This window comes from Hypanus sabinus, chromosome 28, assembly GCF_030144855.1.
Source record: "Hypanus sabinus isolate sHypSab1 chromosome 28, sHypSab1.hap1, whole genome shotgun sequence".
In the NCBI taxonomy this organism is placed as follows: domain Eukaryota; kingdom Metazoa; phylum Chordata; class Chondrichthyes; order Myliobatiformes; family Dasyatidae; genus Hypanus; species Hypanus sabinus.
The window spans coordinates 33,931,858-33,953,332 of record NC_082733.1 but is presented as its reverse complement, the minus strand read 5'-3'; the positions used below and the strand labels follow the sequence as shown (position 1 = coordinate 33,953,332).

Sequence of the window (21,475 nt, the reverse complement as noted above, 5' to 3'; positions counted from 1 at the left end):
CATGCCACAATCCTGACTGGCTGACTCACATTCCTAAGTAGGACAACATGGGTCCTTATCTTAGTTGAAGCCAAAACACACTTTACAGTGTGGCACATTGCTTTTACAGAAAACTGCTAATATAAACTACCTCACAGCATAGAGTAGAAATTTAAACCAGGGCATATTATATAATATTAAATAATTAAATTAAATAAGTAGTGCAAAAATAGATAAATAAAGTAGTAAGGTAGTGCTCATGGGTTCAACGTCCATTCAGAAATCAGATAAATTGGATGGCAGAGGGAAAGAAGCTGTCGGGAGTTGTTGTGTGTGCCTTCATGCTTCTGTGCCTTCTTCCTGAAGGCATGACCTGGGTGATGGGGATCCTTGATGATGGGTGCTGCCTTTTTGAGGGACTGTTCCTTGAAGATGGAAAGCTAAGGAGACTAATGCCCATGATGCAGCTGACTAAATTTACAATATTCCGCAGCTTATTTCAATTCAGTGCAGAAGCTTCCCCCACCCCCACCCCAGATGGTGATGCAACCAGTTAGATTGCTTTCCATGGTATATCTGTAGAAAGTTATGTGTTTAAAGGTGATGTACCAAATCTCCTCAAACTCTGAAAAAAGTTTAGTTGCTGTTGTGTCTTCATAGCTGTAATGATGTGTTGGGTCTAGGACAGATCCTCAGCGATATTGACACCCAAGAATTACTTATTTCCCTGTAAACTATTCTCTCACTTGATGATCACTTGCCTAATTTACAGCCTCCAACTAAACTAGTCGAGGGGATTGAATGCGTCAAGTAGCATCAAAAGGAGAAAAGGGACTGTTGGCGTTTTGGTTCAAAGCCCTGCCTCAGGAGAGGAGAGATGGTCAGTATGAGGTGGGGAGCTGGGTGGGTGGTGAGGCAGGAGCCTGAGATAATTATTGGATCATCCTCTGATCTCCCTACAGCTGAAATTTCTTTCCCTTCTAATTTACTTTTTAACCTTTCATCTAATGTTGGACTAGAGATTGCTTATTGCCCATAAGCAGGATTTTAAGGGAAAAGAAAACAATAAATGCTAGGCCAAACAGGGCTGTTAACTAAAACAGTCAGATGGAAAACTAGACGGCTGAAAAAATATCTAAATATAAAATGAATAAAATACCGCTAGCCTTCAGCGCCAGTCAACTCAATAGTCCACTTTCTCAAGCAAGGCCAAATGCAAGCAGGCAGCATAATGTTGCAATGGTTTGCTCAAGTCTCAAGTGCTACAACGATAGTAAGGGAGTTAAATACCGCCATTACGAAACAGTTATCAGCTGGGACGTGCATACACACGAGTGCATTTGCCAAATCTGCTGCGCAGTCCATCTGCAGGGCGCATAGACCCAGCAGCAGAGTCCGTGCTGCTGGCTGAAATGTCTTGTTTGCATCAAGTCAAAGCAGCAAGCATGCCACATGTGTTGTTACGCTTCCAACACAGCATGCCCACAACTCCATAACTGTAACCATGTAACCTTAGAATGGCCAGGAAATCGGAGCACCCGGAGGAAACCCACATGGGCATGGGAGAACATACAAACTCCTTACAGACAGCAATGGGAATTGAGCCCTAATCTTACAGCTGGCATTGCAATAGCATTAAGCTACTAGTAATGCATACTGCTGGTACAACACTAATCATGACTGTTTAGCAACACTGATCACATCACACTAAAATGGACTTCCCAGTTTTGTTCTAATTGTGTTCTTTCCTGTAAAATTGTATAATATGTTTAATGTGCATTTTTCTTGTGAATACTGCTTATATGATGCTATGTCACTGTGATGCTAAGTAAGATTTTCATTGCATCTGTGCATACATTCACTTGTGATTATATGATAGTAAATTCAACTTTGACTTTGGCATAAGAATCCTTGAAAGTATTGAAGAAGCACTTGGATGACATACAGAACAATAGTAGTGTCATTTCAATGGATAAATTAAAATGAGCTGCAAAATCCTCTTTTGCTCAGATTAGTCGGTGATATTGGAGAGGATTGAAGGGGTCACCTTCGTCAGTATATGGCTGACAATGTCAATGCCTTTGACTAATGGGAAAAAGATGCTGTACAGTGCTCCTACTCTGAATAAGCTGTAATTTGATATAATCCTTGTCACAAAGCTATAAATTTGACTACCCATCTTCCATAAACCACTAGATTCTACAATGGTTCTGGAACACTAGAAAATTATAAATGTCACTCTACTTTTCAAGGGGGAGAAGCAGAAGAAAGAAAAATATAGGCCTGCTTAGCTGTGGAGGCCAGGTAGTTGAGTGTATTTAAGGCAGAGACTGATCGGTTTTTGACTGGACATGGCATCAAAGGTTACAGGGAGAAGGCTGGGAAATGGGGTTGAGGAGGAGAAAAAGGATCAGCCATGATTGAATGTCAGAGCAGACTGGATGGGCCAAGATGACCTAATTCTGCTCCCAAGTCTTATGCTCTTAGCGTGTTGCATCATGGAACAGACAGATGGGGCTGGAGGAGAATTCCAACCATTGTCCTGGAGACTGTATTTTCACAGACCCCAGTAATTTTACAATGATTCACTCTAATGTCATAATTTAGATGGATTCCAAGTCTCTCAGTTTGATTGTTGTATTTAGCAATTCTACTGTAGCAGAATTTAAGGTGGACTATCTCCTTAAGAAATCTATCCATGGAGTGGCCAAATCCTGAGTTAATTTACAAGATGAATGAGTGGTGACAGTGGTGGAGGGTGGTGTATTGTTGGAGGCTGTCAGATGTTGGTTTCTTGAGGTAGACACTCAAAATCAGAATAGCAGGACAAATTGGAGAAGCAACACTTCATATTATGTCCAGGTAGTTTCCAACTTGATGGAATGAACATTGATTTCTCCTAATTCTGGTAGTTTCTCCCTTCCTCCTCTTTTCCCATTCCAGCTCTGCTCTCAGCCCTTACTTTACCTTTTCTCCTCTCTCCTCCCCTTCCAACTTTCTCCTTCTGTCATAAGAGGGGAGCATTGGGAGTGGACCCAAGTACAAGACACAGACACTGAACTACCAGGAACAGGACTAAGTATGAGAAGGAAGCAGGGGAAGAAAGAAAAGACACTGACATGACCCCAGCCCCAGACAAGGACTCCAGACCTGGGCTTGGACCTGACTAGGATAGGAAACCAGGACATGGAACTGGGGACTAGGAGCCTGGGCTTGGACTCCAAGCCAGAGAATGGACAAGGACCTAGAACCTGGGTCTTGACTCAAGCTCAAACTCCAGAACCCAGCAAGGACATGATATGGCTACAGGACAAGGAGAGTCACAGGGCTAGACATGAGACTCCTGGATAGGACAAGGGAACCTCAGCACAAGACAAGGGAATCCCAGCACCAGGCTGGGCAAGGTTCTCCTGTGTTGGGCAAGGCACATGGACAAGACAAAAACAGAGCCTGGGTCAAGGGAGAAACAGGAACATGGAATACAGAGCCCAGACCCCTCCTTGGGTACAAGACATAGGGCCAGGACTCATTATACACAGCACAACAAGACAGTTCCCAACACTAGGTAGCAGCAAAAAAGCCAGACCTACCTTGCAAAGGCAGTTCCAAACAGGGCGAGGCTCCAGGAAGCAGGTGAAGGGAAGGAATACACACAGGAGATTTGGGCAGTAACAATCCAGCAGCCAGAGGCTGAATCCTGAAGCTATTTATGAGGCCAGCCCAAACAAGAATCAGCTGCCTCAACTGAAACTGGGGAAACCCAGAAAATCTGGAATAAGAAACATGGAATGGACCGTGAACCGGAATACAGATTTCACGGACCGGACCATGACATCTTCAGCCCTTTACCTTTTCCACCAATCACCTCCCAGCTTGTCACTTCATCCCGCCTCTCTCCCAACCTACCCTCCCCCTCACCTGTCACCTTCTAGTTTCTTGTTCTCCTTCCCTTTCCCCAACTTCTTATTCTGGCTTCTTCCCCCTTCCTTTTCAGTCCTGATGAAGGGCCTTGGCCTGAAATATCAATTGTTCATTCCTCCTCATAGACACTTGCAGCATTTTGTATGTGTAACCAGGGAGTAAATAAAGTGTTTTTTACATGCACATCATACGATGACCAGAAGATATAGAAGCAGAATTAGGCCCTTTGGCCCATCAAGCATGCTCCACCATTTCATCATGGCTGATCCCAATCTCCTGCCATCTCCCCACATCCCATCATGCCCTGACTAATCATGAATCTATCAATCTCTGCTTTAAATATACACAATGACACCTATGGCAACAAATTCCACAGATTCACCATTCTCTGGCTAAAGAAATTCCTCCTCATCTCTGTTCTAAAAGGACACCCCACAATTCTGAGGCTGTGTCCTCTTGTTTTGGACTCCCCCACCATACAAAACATCCTCTCCACATCTACTCTATCGAGGCCTTTCAACATTTGACAGGTTTCAATAAGGTCACCTCCCATTCTTCTGAATTCCAGAGCCATCAAACATTCCTCATATCACAACCTTTCAATCCCAGAATCATTTTGTAAACCTCCTTTGAACCCTCTCCAACGTCAGCACGTCCTTTCTTCGATAAGTGTGAAGATTTCAAGACTTGTAGAGATAGTTGGATAAATATGGATTATATATAAATAGACAGTGAGAGTCAGTAGATGACATGTATTCAACAAGTATTTAACTCATGGGATTGTTCCAAGGCAATGTATCAATTTCATTCCTCAGATTATCATTGAGCAAAGAGCAGAGATAAATCTTCAGGTGATTTGTTTGACAAAACAACTATCTTCCACTATCAAGATGACAATTGCAATCCATAAACATAAAGAGGTGCTGTTTGAGTGAATTTTATTGTGTGTCTTTGGAAACCCAAAACTGTAAATCACTGCTCTTCCTGAAGCGGTGGAAAAATAAGTTCATTGCTGAATGGTGTGTTTGCTTTGCTCTACTGCCCCACCAGTCCCTTCAACTAAATTTGAAATCATTACAGATTAAGTTCTCAACATTGAGCAGTATGAAGGTTCTTTGAATGAGCACTTTCTGGGAAGTATTACAGGAGCAAACTTTAATCAAAATTTGGATTGGGTTGCCAAGTTCATCCCTTGACAATTTTAAGAAAATTGGAAAATAGATGTAAATTTGGCATTTGATGTAAATAAATTCTAGCTGTATGAATTGTTCTGAATGAATTGATCATGTCAGCTTTTATTGCCTTCTTCCTCCAGTAGGATCAAGATCAGAATCAGAATCAGGTTTATAATGACTAACATTAGTTATGAAATTGTTGTTTATTACATTGCAATACATAAAATTACCATAAGTTACAATAAATAGATGGATACATAGATAGAAAATGCAAAAGAGGAATGGCAAGATAATGTTCATGAGTTCATGGACCATGAAAGAGAAAAAAGCTCTTCCTAAGATGCTGAGTGTGGGTCATTAGGCTTCCTACCTCCTCCCTGATGGTAGCAATGAGAAGAGGGTTAGTGGTTAGAGAGTATTCTTAACGATGAATGCCATCTTCTTAAGGAATTCTTGATGTCCTTGAAGGTGGGGAGACCCGTACCAGCGATGGCGCTGGCCGAGTTTGCGACCCTCTTCAGCCTCCTGCGGTCCTGTGATAAGGGTATTCCATGCACAGGATTGAAAGAGGCTGCAGGAGAGGGCAGAGGTTATGGCCCCCCAGTGGACCGACTTAAGCGAAAAGCAAACTAGAAAAGGTCCAAGGTAGCAGGAAGATGGAATTTAATACGATCCATAGCCAGCTGCTCAAAGCACTTCATTATTGTTGAGGACAGTGTCACTGGATGGTAATCATAAAAACAGGTTATTGACATCTTCTTGGGTGCCAGAATGATGTTAGCTGCTTCGAAACTTGCAGGGACAGTGGACTGTTCCCAAGAGATGTCTGTTAGAATGTATATGTATTCCCTTCCTCGTATCCTTCCCCCTAGTTTTCCAAATTATTTTCCATCAAGAGCATCAGACCATGATTGATCCTGGCAAATATTTCTGCAGAAGTGGTTTGCCATTGTCTTCTCTGGACAGTGTCTTTACGAGACACATGATCAATACTCTTCAGAGATTGTCTGCCTGCTGTCAGCGGTCACATAACCCGGACCTGTGATATGCACCAGCTGCTCATGCAACCTGCTCCCATGGTTTCATGTGACCCTGATCAGAGAGCTAAGCAGGCGCTACGCCTTGCCGAAGGGTGACCTACAGGCTAGCGGAGGGAAGGAGCACCTTACGCCTTCTTTGTTAGAGATGTATCTCCATCCCACCACCCAAATAATAATAATAATAATTAAACAAACATACAATAAGTGCTGAGAATATGAGTTGAAGAACCCTTGAAAGTTAGTCCATATGTTGTGCGAATAGTTCAGTGATGGAGCAAGTGAAACTATCCACTCTGGTTCAAGAGCCTGATGATGGTTGAAGGGGTAAGAACTGGTTACGTGGAACCTGAGGCTCCTGTACCCCCTAGTAGCCACTGAGTGTATTTACCAACCCTCTTTTTATCCTGCTGTGAGATAATGTTTACCTCGTGCTATTTCTTCCATGGGATCAGATTTGTTAATCAGCTTTTATGTGGAACATCCTCTGAAGTACTTAGAAAAATCTACAAAGAGAATATTTACTATAATCTTTGAATCAACAACATCAAAAAGGAAATTAAATCAGATCAGTTAAACACAATTTAACACAAAAGCAAAACACTAAAAATCCAGTAACTAAGAAATACAAGCATAAAATGATTTGTTTGGATTAGTGTATTGTCATATACACCAACGTACAATGGAATTTATTGCTCGTGTGAAGCCTATACAGTAAACAGTATACAAGACAATAATAAATATAATGACTGCAACAACAAGCATAAAGGAGCAGAATGGGGTCAGGAACGTAGTGCTATCTGAAACAGAGCAAAACAAAATTACCAAAGTGACAATAGTAGAATACCATGGAGAGGTGGAGTAAGAGTGTGAGAATGTGACAGCAGCAGTGGGAAGGGATGTGAAAAGGGCAATTTGTTCAGGAGTCTGAGGAAGAAGACATCCTTCAGGTGACCCTGGCCTTTACAAGAAATTGAGACACAACCTCTCGAAAGCTCTCAGGGGATCTAAGAGACAACACCAGTCCAGAATCAAAGCCCAGACCAAGTTGTCAGTTGTAGAAGGCCTACCAAAGTCAGGCATCCCTGTCAAGAGCACATCTCTGCCAAATGAACTTAATCCATTCTATGCACAGGTTGGAAAAAAGGGTGCACAGGGCGATACAATGGAGACATTTGAGAGATTCTTAGATAGGCATGGTTGAGTGAAAAATGGAGGGTTAAGGTTTGTGTAGGAAGAAAGAGTTCAATTGATGGTAGAGTAAGTTTATATTGGTTGTCTGAAAGGCCTGTCCTATATGGTACTGTTCTAGTTTGTATTTTCTCTGCATTCAGCTCCTATAAACTAATGTTCCCTTCAAGCATATAGTTACACATTTTTCAGTCTACATCTCTTCTTTGTTATTTCTGCAGTTCTGGTATCTCCTGCCCCATTTGTTAAGGCCCTGGATCTAGCATAGAACTTCTAAGTGCCTTAACAAAGACACATTCACACCTAACTATCTGAAGTGAATATTGCCTGTTGGCAAAATTTTAATGCTTAAAATCATCAGCTCATGTCACTCTGGGATACTAATTATGATGACTATCTTGCAAGTGTTAATTACATCTTGGAGTGCATCTAAGCTCCTGATGCCATTAAGTTTTTGATCAGATAGGTTGTAAGAATGTTTAAAAATCTGAAGCCCAATTCTAAGCCCTCAGTCCACCTCTCCCAGTTTTAACAGAGTTTCAATTCAGATTGTCTCATTTATTTATCACATGTACATCAGTACATATAGTGAAACATGCTGGGGACAACCTGTAAGTGTGGTCACACATTCTGGCACCAACATAGCATGTCTGCTATGTTTGTAGAACAACACAAGCACCAACAACAACAACAACAACAACAACAGCAGAACAATAGCAACAAAAACAACAACAGCAAAACAAGTCCCTTTACTCCCTCACACTCAGCCAACAGTCCTCTAACACCAACATAGGCTGTCTTCAGGCCTCCAGCCTCCAGTGGTCTCATAGACATCGGCCTTTGACTTCCTGAGTGAAATCACAGACTCACACATTAAGGAAATCGGCCATCGAAGCTTCAGCTTCCAGACTTCTGATTGACCTTTGGGCTTTGATCATCAGTATCGACCCCAGGACTCACTGATAATGACAAATAAGGACGCTAAATGATGATCCCCAAACTCCAGACTGAACCACAAGCACTAGGCCTTCGACTCCGGTCTGACTGACTTGCATACCAAGGTGGTCACCAGCCTCACACTTTCTGCTCGCTATCAGAAATTTACAGGGCATACATAAGTCGATCCTTTAAGTAAGCTTAATGCCTGAGGCTTAACAACATTTTGGACATAACTGTCAGCTCAAAGGGATCAAGGAGTGCTGGATCCAGGAGTTAAATGCATTTCCCTCCATTTGTGGACTTAATTTACCTGCTTCTCTCACTTCCCACAATTGGCCATGGCCAAATTCTTCTCTGAAACTTCCAGATACTTCCAAAGGATCAATCTCAATCCATGACCTTGGGGGGACGTCTCGTGATGACATAGGATCGAGACGCTGGAACTCAGCCCTCCCGTAAAAAAGTTAATAAATTAATGTTTAAGTGAAGAAAAGTCAATCAATACTTTTTTAAGGTTACTCATTAACTACTCTGGATTGTTTTAAGCTATGCCTCATAAACAGAGGATGAAGAAAACTACTTCCGCGAAGACCGCTCAAGTTGGAACAGAATCAAGGCCTACTTCTACCGAAGAACCGCGGACTCAGGTACAACACACCACCGGTGAAACAGAACAGGAGACCGCGGCAGCATCGGCCATTTCTAAAGGAAAGGATCAACGAGAACTGCGCATGCGCAAAGGAACGAGCATGCACAAACGAGTGCAACCAGAACTACAAAACCCAGCAACGACTGAAACTGACAGTGAAAGTGAGTCTGAGAGAGAGTCGGACTCTCTGGAAAAATCAGACGAAGATGGAGATTAAAGTTCCTCTGAAAATACAAAAAAGACATTGAGGCAAATAATGCATAAATTAAATGCATTAAAAGTAATTAAAAGTAACCAAAAAGTAATTAAAGAAAAAATAATAAATATGGAGGCTATGTTTGATAAAATGACAAAGAAACAGGAAAAAATGGAAAAGAAAATTACAGATTTGGAAGTCAAAGTGGAAGAAATGGATGGAAGAATGAAGAAGATGGAAGATGATAATGATGCCTGGACATCAGAAAGAAAACAACTCATGGGAAAAATTGATAAGCTCGAAAATTTTAGTAGACGCAACAATATTAAAATTGTTGGACTTAAAGAAAGTACTGAAGGAGAAGACCCAATAAATTTTTTTCAAAAATGGATTCCTGAAAAATTGGAAATCGGAGAAGAAACTTCAATTGAGATTGAAAGGGTGCACAGAGCCTTAAGACCAAGATCTCAAGATGATCAAAATCCGCGATCAATTTTGATAAGATGTTTAAGGTACCAGGATAAAGAAAAGATTTTGAAGGCGGCTGCCCAAGGTGCTAAAAGAAGAAACGGTCCATTGATGATAGCAGAGAAACCAGTTCTTTTTTATCCTGATATAAGTTATAACCTTTTGAAGAGAAAGAAAGAATTCAATCCAGCTAAAAATGTTTTATGGAAAAAGGTTATAAGTTTTTAATGCATCACCCAGCAACACTGATAATTTTTTTGGAGGAGGGAAAAAGATTTTTTCCTGATTATCGAGAAGCGGAGGTGTTCGCACAAAAACTCCCATCACTTCGCTAATTAAACGTAGAGACTTCTAAATGTAATGGTTAAAGATGAAGACAGAGATAGCGAATGGAACTGATGGACATTTAAGGATGATATAAGGGAGAAAAGTAAAATTTTAGAAATAATAACTGAGAATAGTATGTTTTTTTATATATATACTTTTTATGTTGCGGGGGGGCTGGGGAGCTTTGAATCGGTTACTACGGGATTCATGTGTGTAATCATGGCGACTGCCATGACCCGTACAACAGAGGGGGGTAATGTTGTGTTTTTTTTCTTTCACAACATTAGTAGGGGGGTATTTTGTTTTTTTCTTTATTTTCTATTTTTCTTCTATTCTTTTGTCTGGATGTTTGGTGGGGACACACATAGCAACATGGAGACTTCTAAAAAGATTTCCCAGGATACAATGAAAGTTGAAAGATTAGGTACTATTATAGATTAGAGTAACATAATTAAAAATAATGACTAATCTATTGAATTTTTTAAGTTTTAATGTTAATGGGCTTAATGGACCAATAAAAAGAAAAAGAATTTTAACATATATTAAAAAAATGAAAATAGATATAGCTTTCTTACAAGAAACTCATTTAACAGATATAGAACATCAGAAATTAAAAAGAGACTGGGTTGAAAATGTTATTGCAGCTTCATTTAACTCAGAGGAGTTGCAATTTTGGTTAATAAAAATTTACCAATTAAAATACAAAATGTATTAACTGATTCAGCAGGAAGATATTTAATTATACATTGTCAAATTTTTTCAGAACTATGGACTCTTATGAATATTTATGCATCAAATGAAAATGATGTAAAATTTATACAGGAGGTCTTTTTGAATTTGGCTAACGCACATGATAAAATATTAATAGGTGGAGATTTTAATTTTTGTTTAGATCTAGTTTTAGATAGATCAACAAAGGCTATTACAAAATCAAAAGTAGCAAAATTAACTCTATCATTGATGAAAGATTTAAATTTGATTGATATATGGAGAAGAATCAATCCAAAAGAAAGGGATTATTCATTCTATTCAAATAGACATAAAACATACTCAAGGATAGATTTTTTCCTATTATCAACAAATAAGATAGAGTGAAAAATGTGGAATATAAAGCAAGAATATTGTCTGATCACTCTCCTTTAATAATGACAATGATAATGATAGATAAAGAGGAATCAATTTATAGATGGAGATTTAATTCAATTCTACTAAAACATCAAGATTTTTGTGATTTTATGAAAAAGCAGATTCAGTTCTTTTTAGATACAAATTTACATTCAGTTGATGATAAATTTATATTGTGGGAAGCAATGAAAGCATATTTGAGAGGCCAGATAATAAGTTATACTTCTAAAATTAAGGAGGAATATATGATAGAAATAGATCAATTGGAAAAAGAGATTATAAAATTAGAAAAAGAATCTCAAAGAAATATGACAGAAGAAAAATGAAGACAACATATTAATAAGTTAAAATATAATACACTCCAGACATATCGAACAGAAAAAGCAATTATGAGAACTAAATAGAGATATTATGAACTAGGTGAAAGATCACATAAAGTTCTTGCATGGCAGTTAAAAACAGATCAGATTTCCAAAACAATAAGTGCAATTCGAACAAAAGTGAATGAAATTACTTATAAGCCTCTAGAAATTAAAGAGGCTTTTAAGAATTTTTATTCTGAGTTGTATAAATCAGAATCAAAGAATGATGATGTTAAGATAGAAGAATTTTTATCACAAATAACTCTTCCAAAATTAAATACAGAAGAACAAAAGGGATTAGATACGCCTTTTACATTGAAGGAAGTTGAGGAAGCTTTGGGATCACTTCAAAGTAATAAATCTCCAGGAGAAGATGGTTTTCCACCTGAATTTTATAAAAAGTTTAAAGATTTATTAATTCCTCCTTTTATGGAGTTAATATATCAAGCGGAAAGAACGCATAAACTTCCAGAATCTTTTTCAACAGCTATTTTAATAGTATTGCCAAAAAAAGATAGAGACCTTTTAAAACCAGCATCATATCGACCTATTTCTTTATTAAACACTGATTATAAAATAATAGCAAAAATCTTATCTAATAGATTATCTAAATGCTTACCAAAATTAGTGCATATGGATCAAACAGGATTTATCAAAAATAGACAATCGGCAGATAATGTAACCCGGTTATTTAGTATAATCCATTTAGCGCAAAAGAGGGAGGAAATGAGTGTGGCAGTTGCTTTAGATGCAGAAAAAAAAGCATTTGATAGATTGGAATGGGATTTTTTATTTAAGGTATTGGAAAAATATGGATTAGGAACATCATTTATAAAATGGATTAAAACCTTAAATATTAATCCCAAAGCTAATGTAGTGACAAATGGTCAAATTTCAACATCATTTCAGTTAACAAGATCAACTAGGCAAGGTTGCCCATTATCACCTGCTTTGTTTGTGTTGGCAATAGAACCACTAGCTGAATTAATTAGAATGGACCCAGATATTAAGGGTTTCAGAGTTAATCAGGAAGAATACAAGATTAACTTATTTGCTGATGATGTTCTACTTTATTTAACAGATCCATTACATTCACTATGCAAATTATCTTATAGATTAGAAGAATATGGGAAAATATCAGGTTATAAAATAAATTGGGATAAAAGTGAAATTTTACCTCTTACTAAAGGAGATTATAATCAATGTCGATTAATAACTCAATTTAGATGGCCAGCAAATGGTATAAAATATTTAGGTATAAGAGTTGATAATGACATAAAAAACTTATACAAATTAAATTATTTACCACTTTTGAAAAAAATTCAGGAAGATCTTGATAAATGGATGGCATTACCAATAACATTAGTAGGTAGAGTAAATACTATAAAAATGAATATATTCCCTAGACTACAATATTTATTTCAATCATTACCAATACAATTACCCCAGAAGTTTTTTCAAGAGTTAAACAAATATGTGAGGAAATTTCTCTGGAAAGGTAAGATGTCAAGAATATCGTTGGAAAAATTGACATGGAAATTTGATCTAGGAGGATTACAACTTCCAAATTTTAAGAATTATTATAAAGCAAATCAACTTAGATTTATTGCATCTTTTTTTGAGAAAGATAAACCGGCATGGGTTAGAATAGAACTAGATAAAATAGGAGAAAACGTACCAGAAGATTTTATATATAAATGGGAATCTAAATGGATACGGGAAAAGAAAGAATCTCCTATATTAAAGCATTTGATTGACTTATGGAATAAGATAAATGTTGATGATGAGTCAAAGAAATCTTTATTAGCAAAGAGATCTTTAATTCAAAATAGACTTATTCCTTTCACAATGGACAATCAACTTTTATATAATTGGATTCAAAAAGGGACTAGATATATAGGGAATTGTTTTGAAGGAGGTATATTAATGTCATTTGATCAATTAAAGAATAAATATAAAGTATCAAATAACACTTTATTTTGTTACTTTCAATTAAGGGCTTATTTAAGAGAAAAATTAGGTCAAACAATGTTATTGCCGAAACCTAATGAAATAGAAATTTTAATTCAAAAAGGAAATATTTAAAAAATTATATCTTGTATGTATAATTTGATTCAAAAACAGGCAATTAAACAAGGAATCCATAAGTCAAGACAAAAATGGGAAAGTGATTTGAATATTAAAATTGAAGAAACAAATTGGTCAAGACTATGTCTTGATAGTATGACAAATACAATAAATGTTCGGTTAAGATTAGTGCAGTATAATTTTCTACATCAATTATATATTACACCACAAAAAATAAATTAATTAAATCCAAACTTATCGGATCAGTGTTTCCGATGTAACCAGGAAACTGGTACTTTTTTACATTCTACATGGTCTTGTTCTAAAATTCAACCTTTTTGGACAAATTTAAGACTCTTACTGGAACAAATTACAGGAACACAATTTCCTCATAATCCAATATTACTCTTATTAGGCGATATTGAAGGGATAAAACCAAAACTCAAACTAAATAAATACCAGACAGAATTTATAAAAATTGCACTGGCAGTAGCCAAAAAAGCTATTGCAGTTACTTGGAAATCGGATACATATTTACGTATAGACTCTTGGAAGAAAGAAATCTATGGTTGTATTCCATTAGAAAAAATTACTTATAATTTAAGAGATAAATATGAAACATTTCTGAAAATTTGGAACCCTTATTTACAAAAGACAGGATTAAATCTATAGATGCTCTGAAGATGAAACAATTGGTCATTTGGGGAAAGAAATAAATATACATATTAAAGTTTTTACGAATTCCATGGAGCATGTGGAGATCTTCCAACAACCAGACAATCTTTCTTTCTTTCTTTCTTTTTTTTCTCTTTCTCTTTTTTTTTCTATAGGGCAGTTAGGGGGGAGGGGTTAAGGGGAGGGGGGAAGGGTTATATACATTTTTTTTCATACTTCATTTTGTAATTACTTAAAAATGCAATAAAAAAAGTTTTCAAAAAAAAAAATCCATGACCTTCAATTTTTCCAAAACCTCCTCCTCCAGTCTCTCCTCAGGCCTCCCATCTACCACCTCGCTGATCCATCCATTTTTTTTCTTTCTACCTAGTGTTAAAGGCCTGCCACTTGCTAGTCAGAAACCCTGTCTATCAGACTGGCAGTGGCCAGAGAGGAAGAGTACAAGAATTGATGAATGAGCCCTGCTACTAAATTGAGGAAGATCCAAAGGAATGAAAAATTGCAACCACTTTGACACCGTAACCCAATATCTTCTGACTTGTCATGTTTATTACAAAATCCCCTAATTAACTTGCAACCCTATTTACACTGTGGAGTATATAGAGACCAGAAATGCATTACGAGCAGTGTCAGTGTTCAGAATCAATGCAGCCACATGAATGAAATAATGCAGTCTCAATGAAGGCACACTAGCAGCAATAGTTGCATTATCAGTCACAAGCACAGGATCAGAAAAAGCTGCAGATGGCTGTAAACCCAGCCAGCTCCAACACAGGCACAAGTCAAGAAAAGTCTTTCTTTTTAAATCTTTTTATTAGTTTTAAACAAACATAAATGAAACATGAATACAAAATGTTTGAGAGTACATAATTAATAGTTTAAATAGACATTCAGATAATAATAAAAATATATAACCTCTCAAACTCAGAGTATTAATGAACAAAGAAGTAAAAAAAGAAAAAAAAAGAAAAACCCCCCCAAAAAAAGAGAAAAAAAAGCAAAAAAAAACACTAACCAACATGGGCCACTGAATAATATTAAGTACATATACAGTAGTGCCAATAACTCCAAACCTCCATCCAATTAATTAAGGATAATATAAGTAAGGTTTAGGAAAAGACAATTCAACTCATGTGAAAATGTTGAATAAAAGGTCTCCAAGTTTCTTCAAATTTAATTGAAGGATCAAAAACCACACTTCTATTTTTTTCTAAACTCAAACAAGAGATAATTTGAGAAAACCACTGAAATATAGTTGGAGGATTAATTTCTTTCCAATTCAATAAAATAGATCTTCTAGCCATTAATGTAACAAATGCAATCATTCGTTGAGATGAAGCGGATAAACGATTAGTTATCTGTTTATTCAATTGAATAAAGAAAAAGGAAGTGAAGATCCCAAGATTGAAATCAGTGAAAAATCTTGCACAGATTTACATTCCAAATTTACCCATTGTGGGCAAGTAGCTACAGTCAATTCTTGTGTCCAAAATATTAAATACCGTATATTGACTGCCCAATAGTAAAATCTTAAGTTTGGTAAAGCCAAGCCGCCCTCATTCTTAGGCTTCTGCAAATATTTTTTACCCAATCTAGGATTTTTGTTCTGCCACAGGTAAGAAGATATTTTAGAGTCAATAGTATCAAAAAAAGCTTTAGGAATAAAAATTGGTAATGCTTGAAATAAATATAAGAATTTAGGTAGTATCATCATCTTAATAGCATTAACTCTACCAACCAATGACAAAAATAGTGGAGACCACCTAATGCTTAATTTGATCAATTAAAGGTAAAAAGTTAACCTTAAATAAATCTTCTTAAATAAATCTTTATGTTTTTTAGTAATTTTAATACCTAGGTAAGTAAAATAATCTGTAACAATTTTATATGGTAAATGATTATAAATTGGAACTTGCATATTTAATGGAAATAGTTCACTCTTGTTAAAATTCAATTTATAACCAGAAAAATTACTAAATTGAGCAAGCAAAGACGAAATAGCAGGGATAGATCTTTCAGGGTCAGATATATATATAATAACAAAGAAGTCAGGTCACTTTTATTGTCATTTCAACCATAACGGCTGGTATAGTACATAGTAAAAATGAGACGTTTCTCAGGACCATAGTGTTACGTGACTCATTACAATAACTGGGCTGAACTACGTAAAGAAAAAACAACACAGAGAAAAAAAAACTCACAACTGCACTGGACTACAGACCCACCCAGGACTGCATAAAGTGCACAAAACAGTGCAGGCATTACAGTAAATAATAAACAGGACAATAGGGCAGTAAGTTGGTGTCAGGCCAGGTGCTGGGTGTTGAGGGGTCTGATAGTTTGGGGGAAGAAACTGTTACATAGTCTGGTCGTGAGAGCCCAAATGCTTCGGAGCCTTTTCCCAGATGGCAGGAGGGAGAAGAGATTGTATGAGGGGTGCGTGGGGTCCTTCATAATGCTGTTTCCTTTGCAGATGCAGCATGTAGTGTAAATGTTGTGATGGCGGGAAGAGAGAACCCGATGATCTTCTCAGCCGACCTCATTATCCGCTGCAGGGTCTTGCGATCAGAGATGGTGCAATTTCTGAACCAGGCAGTGATGCAGCTGCTCAGGATGCTCTCAGTACATCCTGTAGAATGTGATGAGATGGACTTTCCTCAGCCTTTGCAGAAAGTAGAGACTCTGCTGGGCTTTCTTTGCTATGGAACTGGTGTTGAGGGACCAGGTGAGATTCTCTGCCAGGTGAACACCAAGAAATTTGGTGCTCTTAACAATCTCTACCGAGGAGCCATCGATGTTCAGCGGGGAGTGGTCGCTCCATGCCCTCCTGAAGTCAACAACCATCTCTTTTGTTTTGTTCACATTCAGAGACAGGTTGTTGGCTCTGCACCAGTCCGTTAGCCGCTGCACCTCCTCACTGTAAGCTGACTCATCGTTCTTGCTGATGAGACCCACCATGGTCGTGTCATCAGTGAACTTGATGATGTGGTTCGAGCTGTGCGTTGCAGCATAGTCGTGGGTCAGCAGAGTGAACAGCAGTGGACTGAGCACACAGCCCTGGGGGGCCCCCATGCTCAGTGTGATGGTGTTGGAGATGCTGCCTCTGATCCAGACTGACTGAGGTCTCCCAGTCAGAAAGTCTAGGATCCAGTTGCAGAGGGAGGTGTTCAGGCCCAGTAGCCTCCCCACCACTGGGGACATCTTCTTAAGGCAATGCCTCTAAAAGGCTGCACCCTCACTATCCGAGATATGCCTCCTTCTCATTACTGCCATCAAGGAGGAAGTACAGGAACCTAAAAATCCACAATTAACCTTTTAGGAACAGTTTCATCACCTGCATCATCTGATGTCTGAATGGTCTATTAGCCCATGAGCAGGACCTCACTTTGACGCCCCGAAGGAGGGTCTCGGCCCGAAATATCGACTCATTTCATTTCCATAGATACTGTCTGACCTGCTGAGTTCCTCCAGCATTTTGTGTGTGTTGCTTTGGATTTCCAGCACGTGCAGAATTTTTCATGTTTCGGACCTCATTATCCTCTTCTGCACTACGTATCTATCCATCATCTATTTACTTATTGATTCATTGTCTACATATATATTATGTATTTATTTTAACTTATTTGTACTGCCACCACAAAAAAACAAATTTCATGACGAATGGTAGGGTCAATAAAACTTGATTTAGATTCTAATTCTGACTAAAGATATCAGGGAAACAAAGAAATTATTGATGAAGTTACAGCCTAGGCTCAGGAATTACAAATGATTTTACAAAGAGGCTAGGAAAAATGTGAAATAAAAATAAGGAATGCAAAGAGCAAAGCAGAGTAACATTGTTAAATTAGCAAGACCTGGAAATATTTTTATTCATATTTTATTTTATAATTTTATTTCAGCGATACAGCACAGCTTAGGTCCCTCCAGCTCTATCGAACCTTTGAGCTGTGCTGCCTAGCAACCCTCAACCTAATCACGGGACAATTTGCAATAATTAATTCACCTGCTAACTGGTCTGCCTTTGGACTGTGGGAAGAAACTGGTAACATATTGCACAGGAACATAAAAAAACTAGATGAAAATGTGGTCTGTGGTGAAGACACAACAGATACTCAGAACAAATTCTAAGAATAAGGAGGGTGTAATGAGGGAGTACAGATTGTGTTGCCTTCGCATTTACAATGAAGAGAATGGGACATTAAAGAAAAATAAATCTAAGAAAGATATTAAAACAATTAAAATAGAGAAGAGGTTGGGTTTATTGTTAGAGCAAACACGAGGAAATCTGCAGATGCTGGAAATTCAAACAACACGCTCAAAATGCTGGTGGAACACAGCAGGCCAGGCAGCATCTATAAGGAGAAGCACTGTCGACGTTTCGGGCCGAGACCCTTCATCAGGACGAATGCTTTGCAATAGACGAAGGGTCTCGACCCGAAACCAGCATTTTGTGTGTGTTGTTTGGTTTTATTGTTAACCAGGAGAGATTGAAACCTAAGGGTTATTTGCATTGTCCTTATTAACACAAGAAATGAAAGAGAGAAAAAGGAACATTTTGGAGTATTTGTAGAAATTTTCTATAGGACAGGGATACAACTGATCACTTCAATTTTTATAAAGAAATATAGAATCTATATGAGAAGAATAGACTTGTGAGCTGATTGTCACTGCTGGAATAGATAACAAAATCTTCACCCACAGATGTATCAGAAAATGTTTAGAAATTAAAACTATAATAAAGAATCGTCACCTTAGGTTTCAACATTGAAGGATTGTGTTGGACAGCTTTCATGCATTCTTTGAAAATCAAACAGTTAATGTAGACTTTAGTTTATGAAGGCTCTTTCATAAATTACCATAAAGGCTTGTGACGGATCGAAATAGCTTTTAGCAACACTCTGAAACTGGTCTCGTAATCCTTTGTGTGAATCGCAGATAAACAAATAGACCAGAAAAGACCCTCTGCATCAGATTTTTGCCAGCAATTGTGTATCACAATATCAAACTGCCTCCACCCCCAGACCAAAACCACATTGGTACAGTTACTTGCTGCTTTAATCATCTATTTTGAAGGAAAAGCCTTGACTCACGAGTTCGATTTGTCGCTGACAATTTGTTTGTAATACCTCTAAAGCTTCTTTGACATTTATTTCATAATCAACACATGAAGCAAGACTAGAAAGTTCAGCATGTTCCAGCATTCGATAAGATCGCAGCTGACTTTTTACTGCAGTTCCACTCTTCCACACAAGCCCCACATCCCTTGTTTTGCTAATGATTAACAATCTGTCAATTGCTGCCTCACTGTGACCCCTGTGTAAGAGCTATGTATCTGCTTTATACTTGCATTGTATTTTTGTGTTGTGTGTTTATTATGTATAGTATGGTAGTTAATCACATAGATGGAGGTGAGGTAATAGTGAAGAGTTTAGTTATGTATTCATGCTTTCTCCTTCACCAGTCTAGGGCCAGGCAGATTTAGAGACAGTTGGGTCTACTTAATTAGAGACAGTTAACTACTTAATTACACTGGACAACAAAGATTTTGCCTCCTGAATACTTCTGGGTTTATCTTTTGGACTTTGGGCTGCTGATCATGAAAATCGCCGTGAAATTTCCATATCGCGCACTTTTTTTAAAAAATCGCCTGTACTTGTTACTTTAATTCATAATTCAGGTCAGGATGATTGATGCCAATATTAAGAAAGATATTTTTGTTGGTCCACAAATCAAACAGATCATCAGTGACAAGCAATTCATAAAGCCTCTAGTGGGACCGGAGAAAATCACATGGAAGGCATTCAAGGATGTTGTTGAAAATTCTCTCGGCTACGACAGGGCCACAAGTTACATGCAGCTGGTTGGTAGCATACTTCAAGCCTACAAAACCATGACGTGCCACATGCGGCTGAAGATTCATTTTCTGCATTCCTATTTAGACTTCTTCCCTGCAAAACTTGACACTAATAGTGATGAGCGTGGCGAAAGGTTTCACCAGGACATTGCGGTCACGGAGAAACGGTATCAGGTCAACTGTACACTTAAGCGAAAAGTCTCTGTCACTGAGTGCAACTGAAAATCATCAACTAAATATTTTTAGATAAATAGTTCATTTTTAGTTGAACGATTGCAAAACATTGGCACTGTTATCCAATTAAATGCATTATATTCAATAAAAGTTAATTTATTGTTTCTCCAAATTCCTATGTGATACATGTCAGTTGAAAGTATATTCGAGTTCAGCTTCAAGAGATCTATCAAAAACAAAAAATATTTCCAAGGAAGCAACACTTTTGAAAAAATTTGCTGTTGAGTGTTATATTTCCAATTGCTTAATTTAGCTTAATTACATTTAATATCCTGATGAAGGGTCTTGGCCTAAAACGTCAACAGCGCTTCTCCCTAGAGATGCTGCCTGGCCTGCTGTGTTCCACCAGCATTTTGTGTGTGTTGTTGTTTGAATTTCCAGCATCTGCAGATTTCCTCGTGTTTACATTTAATATTAGACAATAGACAATAGGTGCAGAAGTGGACCGTTCGGCCCTTCGAGCCTGCAAAGCCATTTTGAGATCATGGCTGATCATCTACTATCAATACCCGGTTCCTGCCTTGACCCCATATCCCTTGATTCCCTTGATTCCTTGCTCTTGTACTCAATTCCCTTTGTAATAAAGGCCAACATTCCATTAGCCTTCTTCACTACCTGCTGCACTTGCTCATTCACCTTCAGTGACTGATGAACAAGGACTCCTAGATCTCTTTGTATTTCTCCCTTACCTAACTCTACACCAGGGGTCGGCAACCCGCTGCTCCGAGCCACATGCGGCTCCCTGTGGCTTTGGAAAATAAATGATGAGTATTTAATTAAAATGTATTTTATGTTAGTTTGTTAGTTATTGAAATGTAATTCTAACTTTGAAGATTATGGTGATCTTGTACAATCTAAATAAAACGTGTTTTTTGTTGCTATTAGTATACGTCACCACTGCCAATGCCTGACACCCGCCAGTGCGCGATTTCTTTAATTTTTCGATCCAAGGTAGGCTAACTATGGAGAATTCGAAAAAAAGAAAAGTGACTGAAGAAAACAGAAAGTTTAATGATATGTGGGCAGATTCATTTGCTTTCACTGCTGACGAGACTGGTTTACCGATATGCTTAATATGCAATGAGAAACTAGCAAACAACAAAAAGTCAAATGTCGCAAGACATTTCCAGAATAAACACGCAGCCTTTGCTCAAAAATATCCGGATGGAGATGAAAGAAAAAAAAAGCCGTTTTGGAACTGATGCGGAAGGTTGATCTGAGCAAAAATCATTTCAAGAAGTGAATGAAGTCTGGAAAATCAACTACATATGCTAGT

General features: G+C 37.8%; 1 protein-coding gene across 11 annotated transcripts in view; it reads right to left on the bottom strand.

Moving 5' to 3' along the window:
• LOC132382572 (uncharacterized) overlaps positions 1 to 19,344 on the bottom strand; it is a 117,147-nt gene extending 97,803 nt beyond the window's left edge. For 6 of the 11 annotated variants that reach the window (XR_009508398.1, XR_009508402.1, XR_009508403.1 and 3 more), the window contains exon 1: positions 19,238 to 19,344. Coding sequence is in view for 1 of the 11 variants with exons in the window: in XM_059952911.1 (XP_059808894.1) it covers positions 19,202 to 19,312 (111 nt within the window). In the remaining 10 variants the exon portion in view is untranslated. Of the gene's footprint in view, positions 1 to 3,569; positions 3,770 to 19,201 lie in introns of those variants that run through there. The other 5 variants (XR_009508397.1, XR_009508401.1, XR_009508404.1 and 2 more) reach the window with 2 other exon arrangements.
• Between the last annotated feature and the right edge of the window lie 2,131 nt (positions 19,345 to 21,475).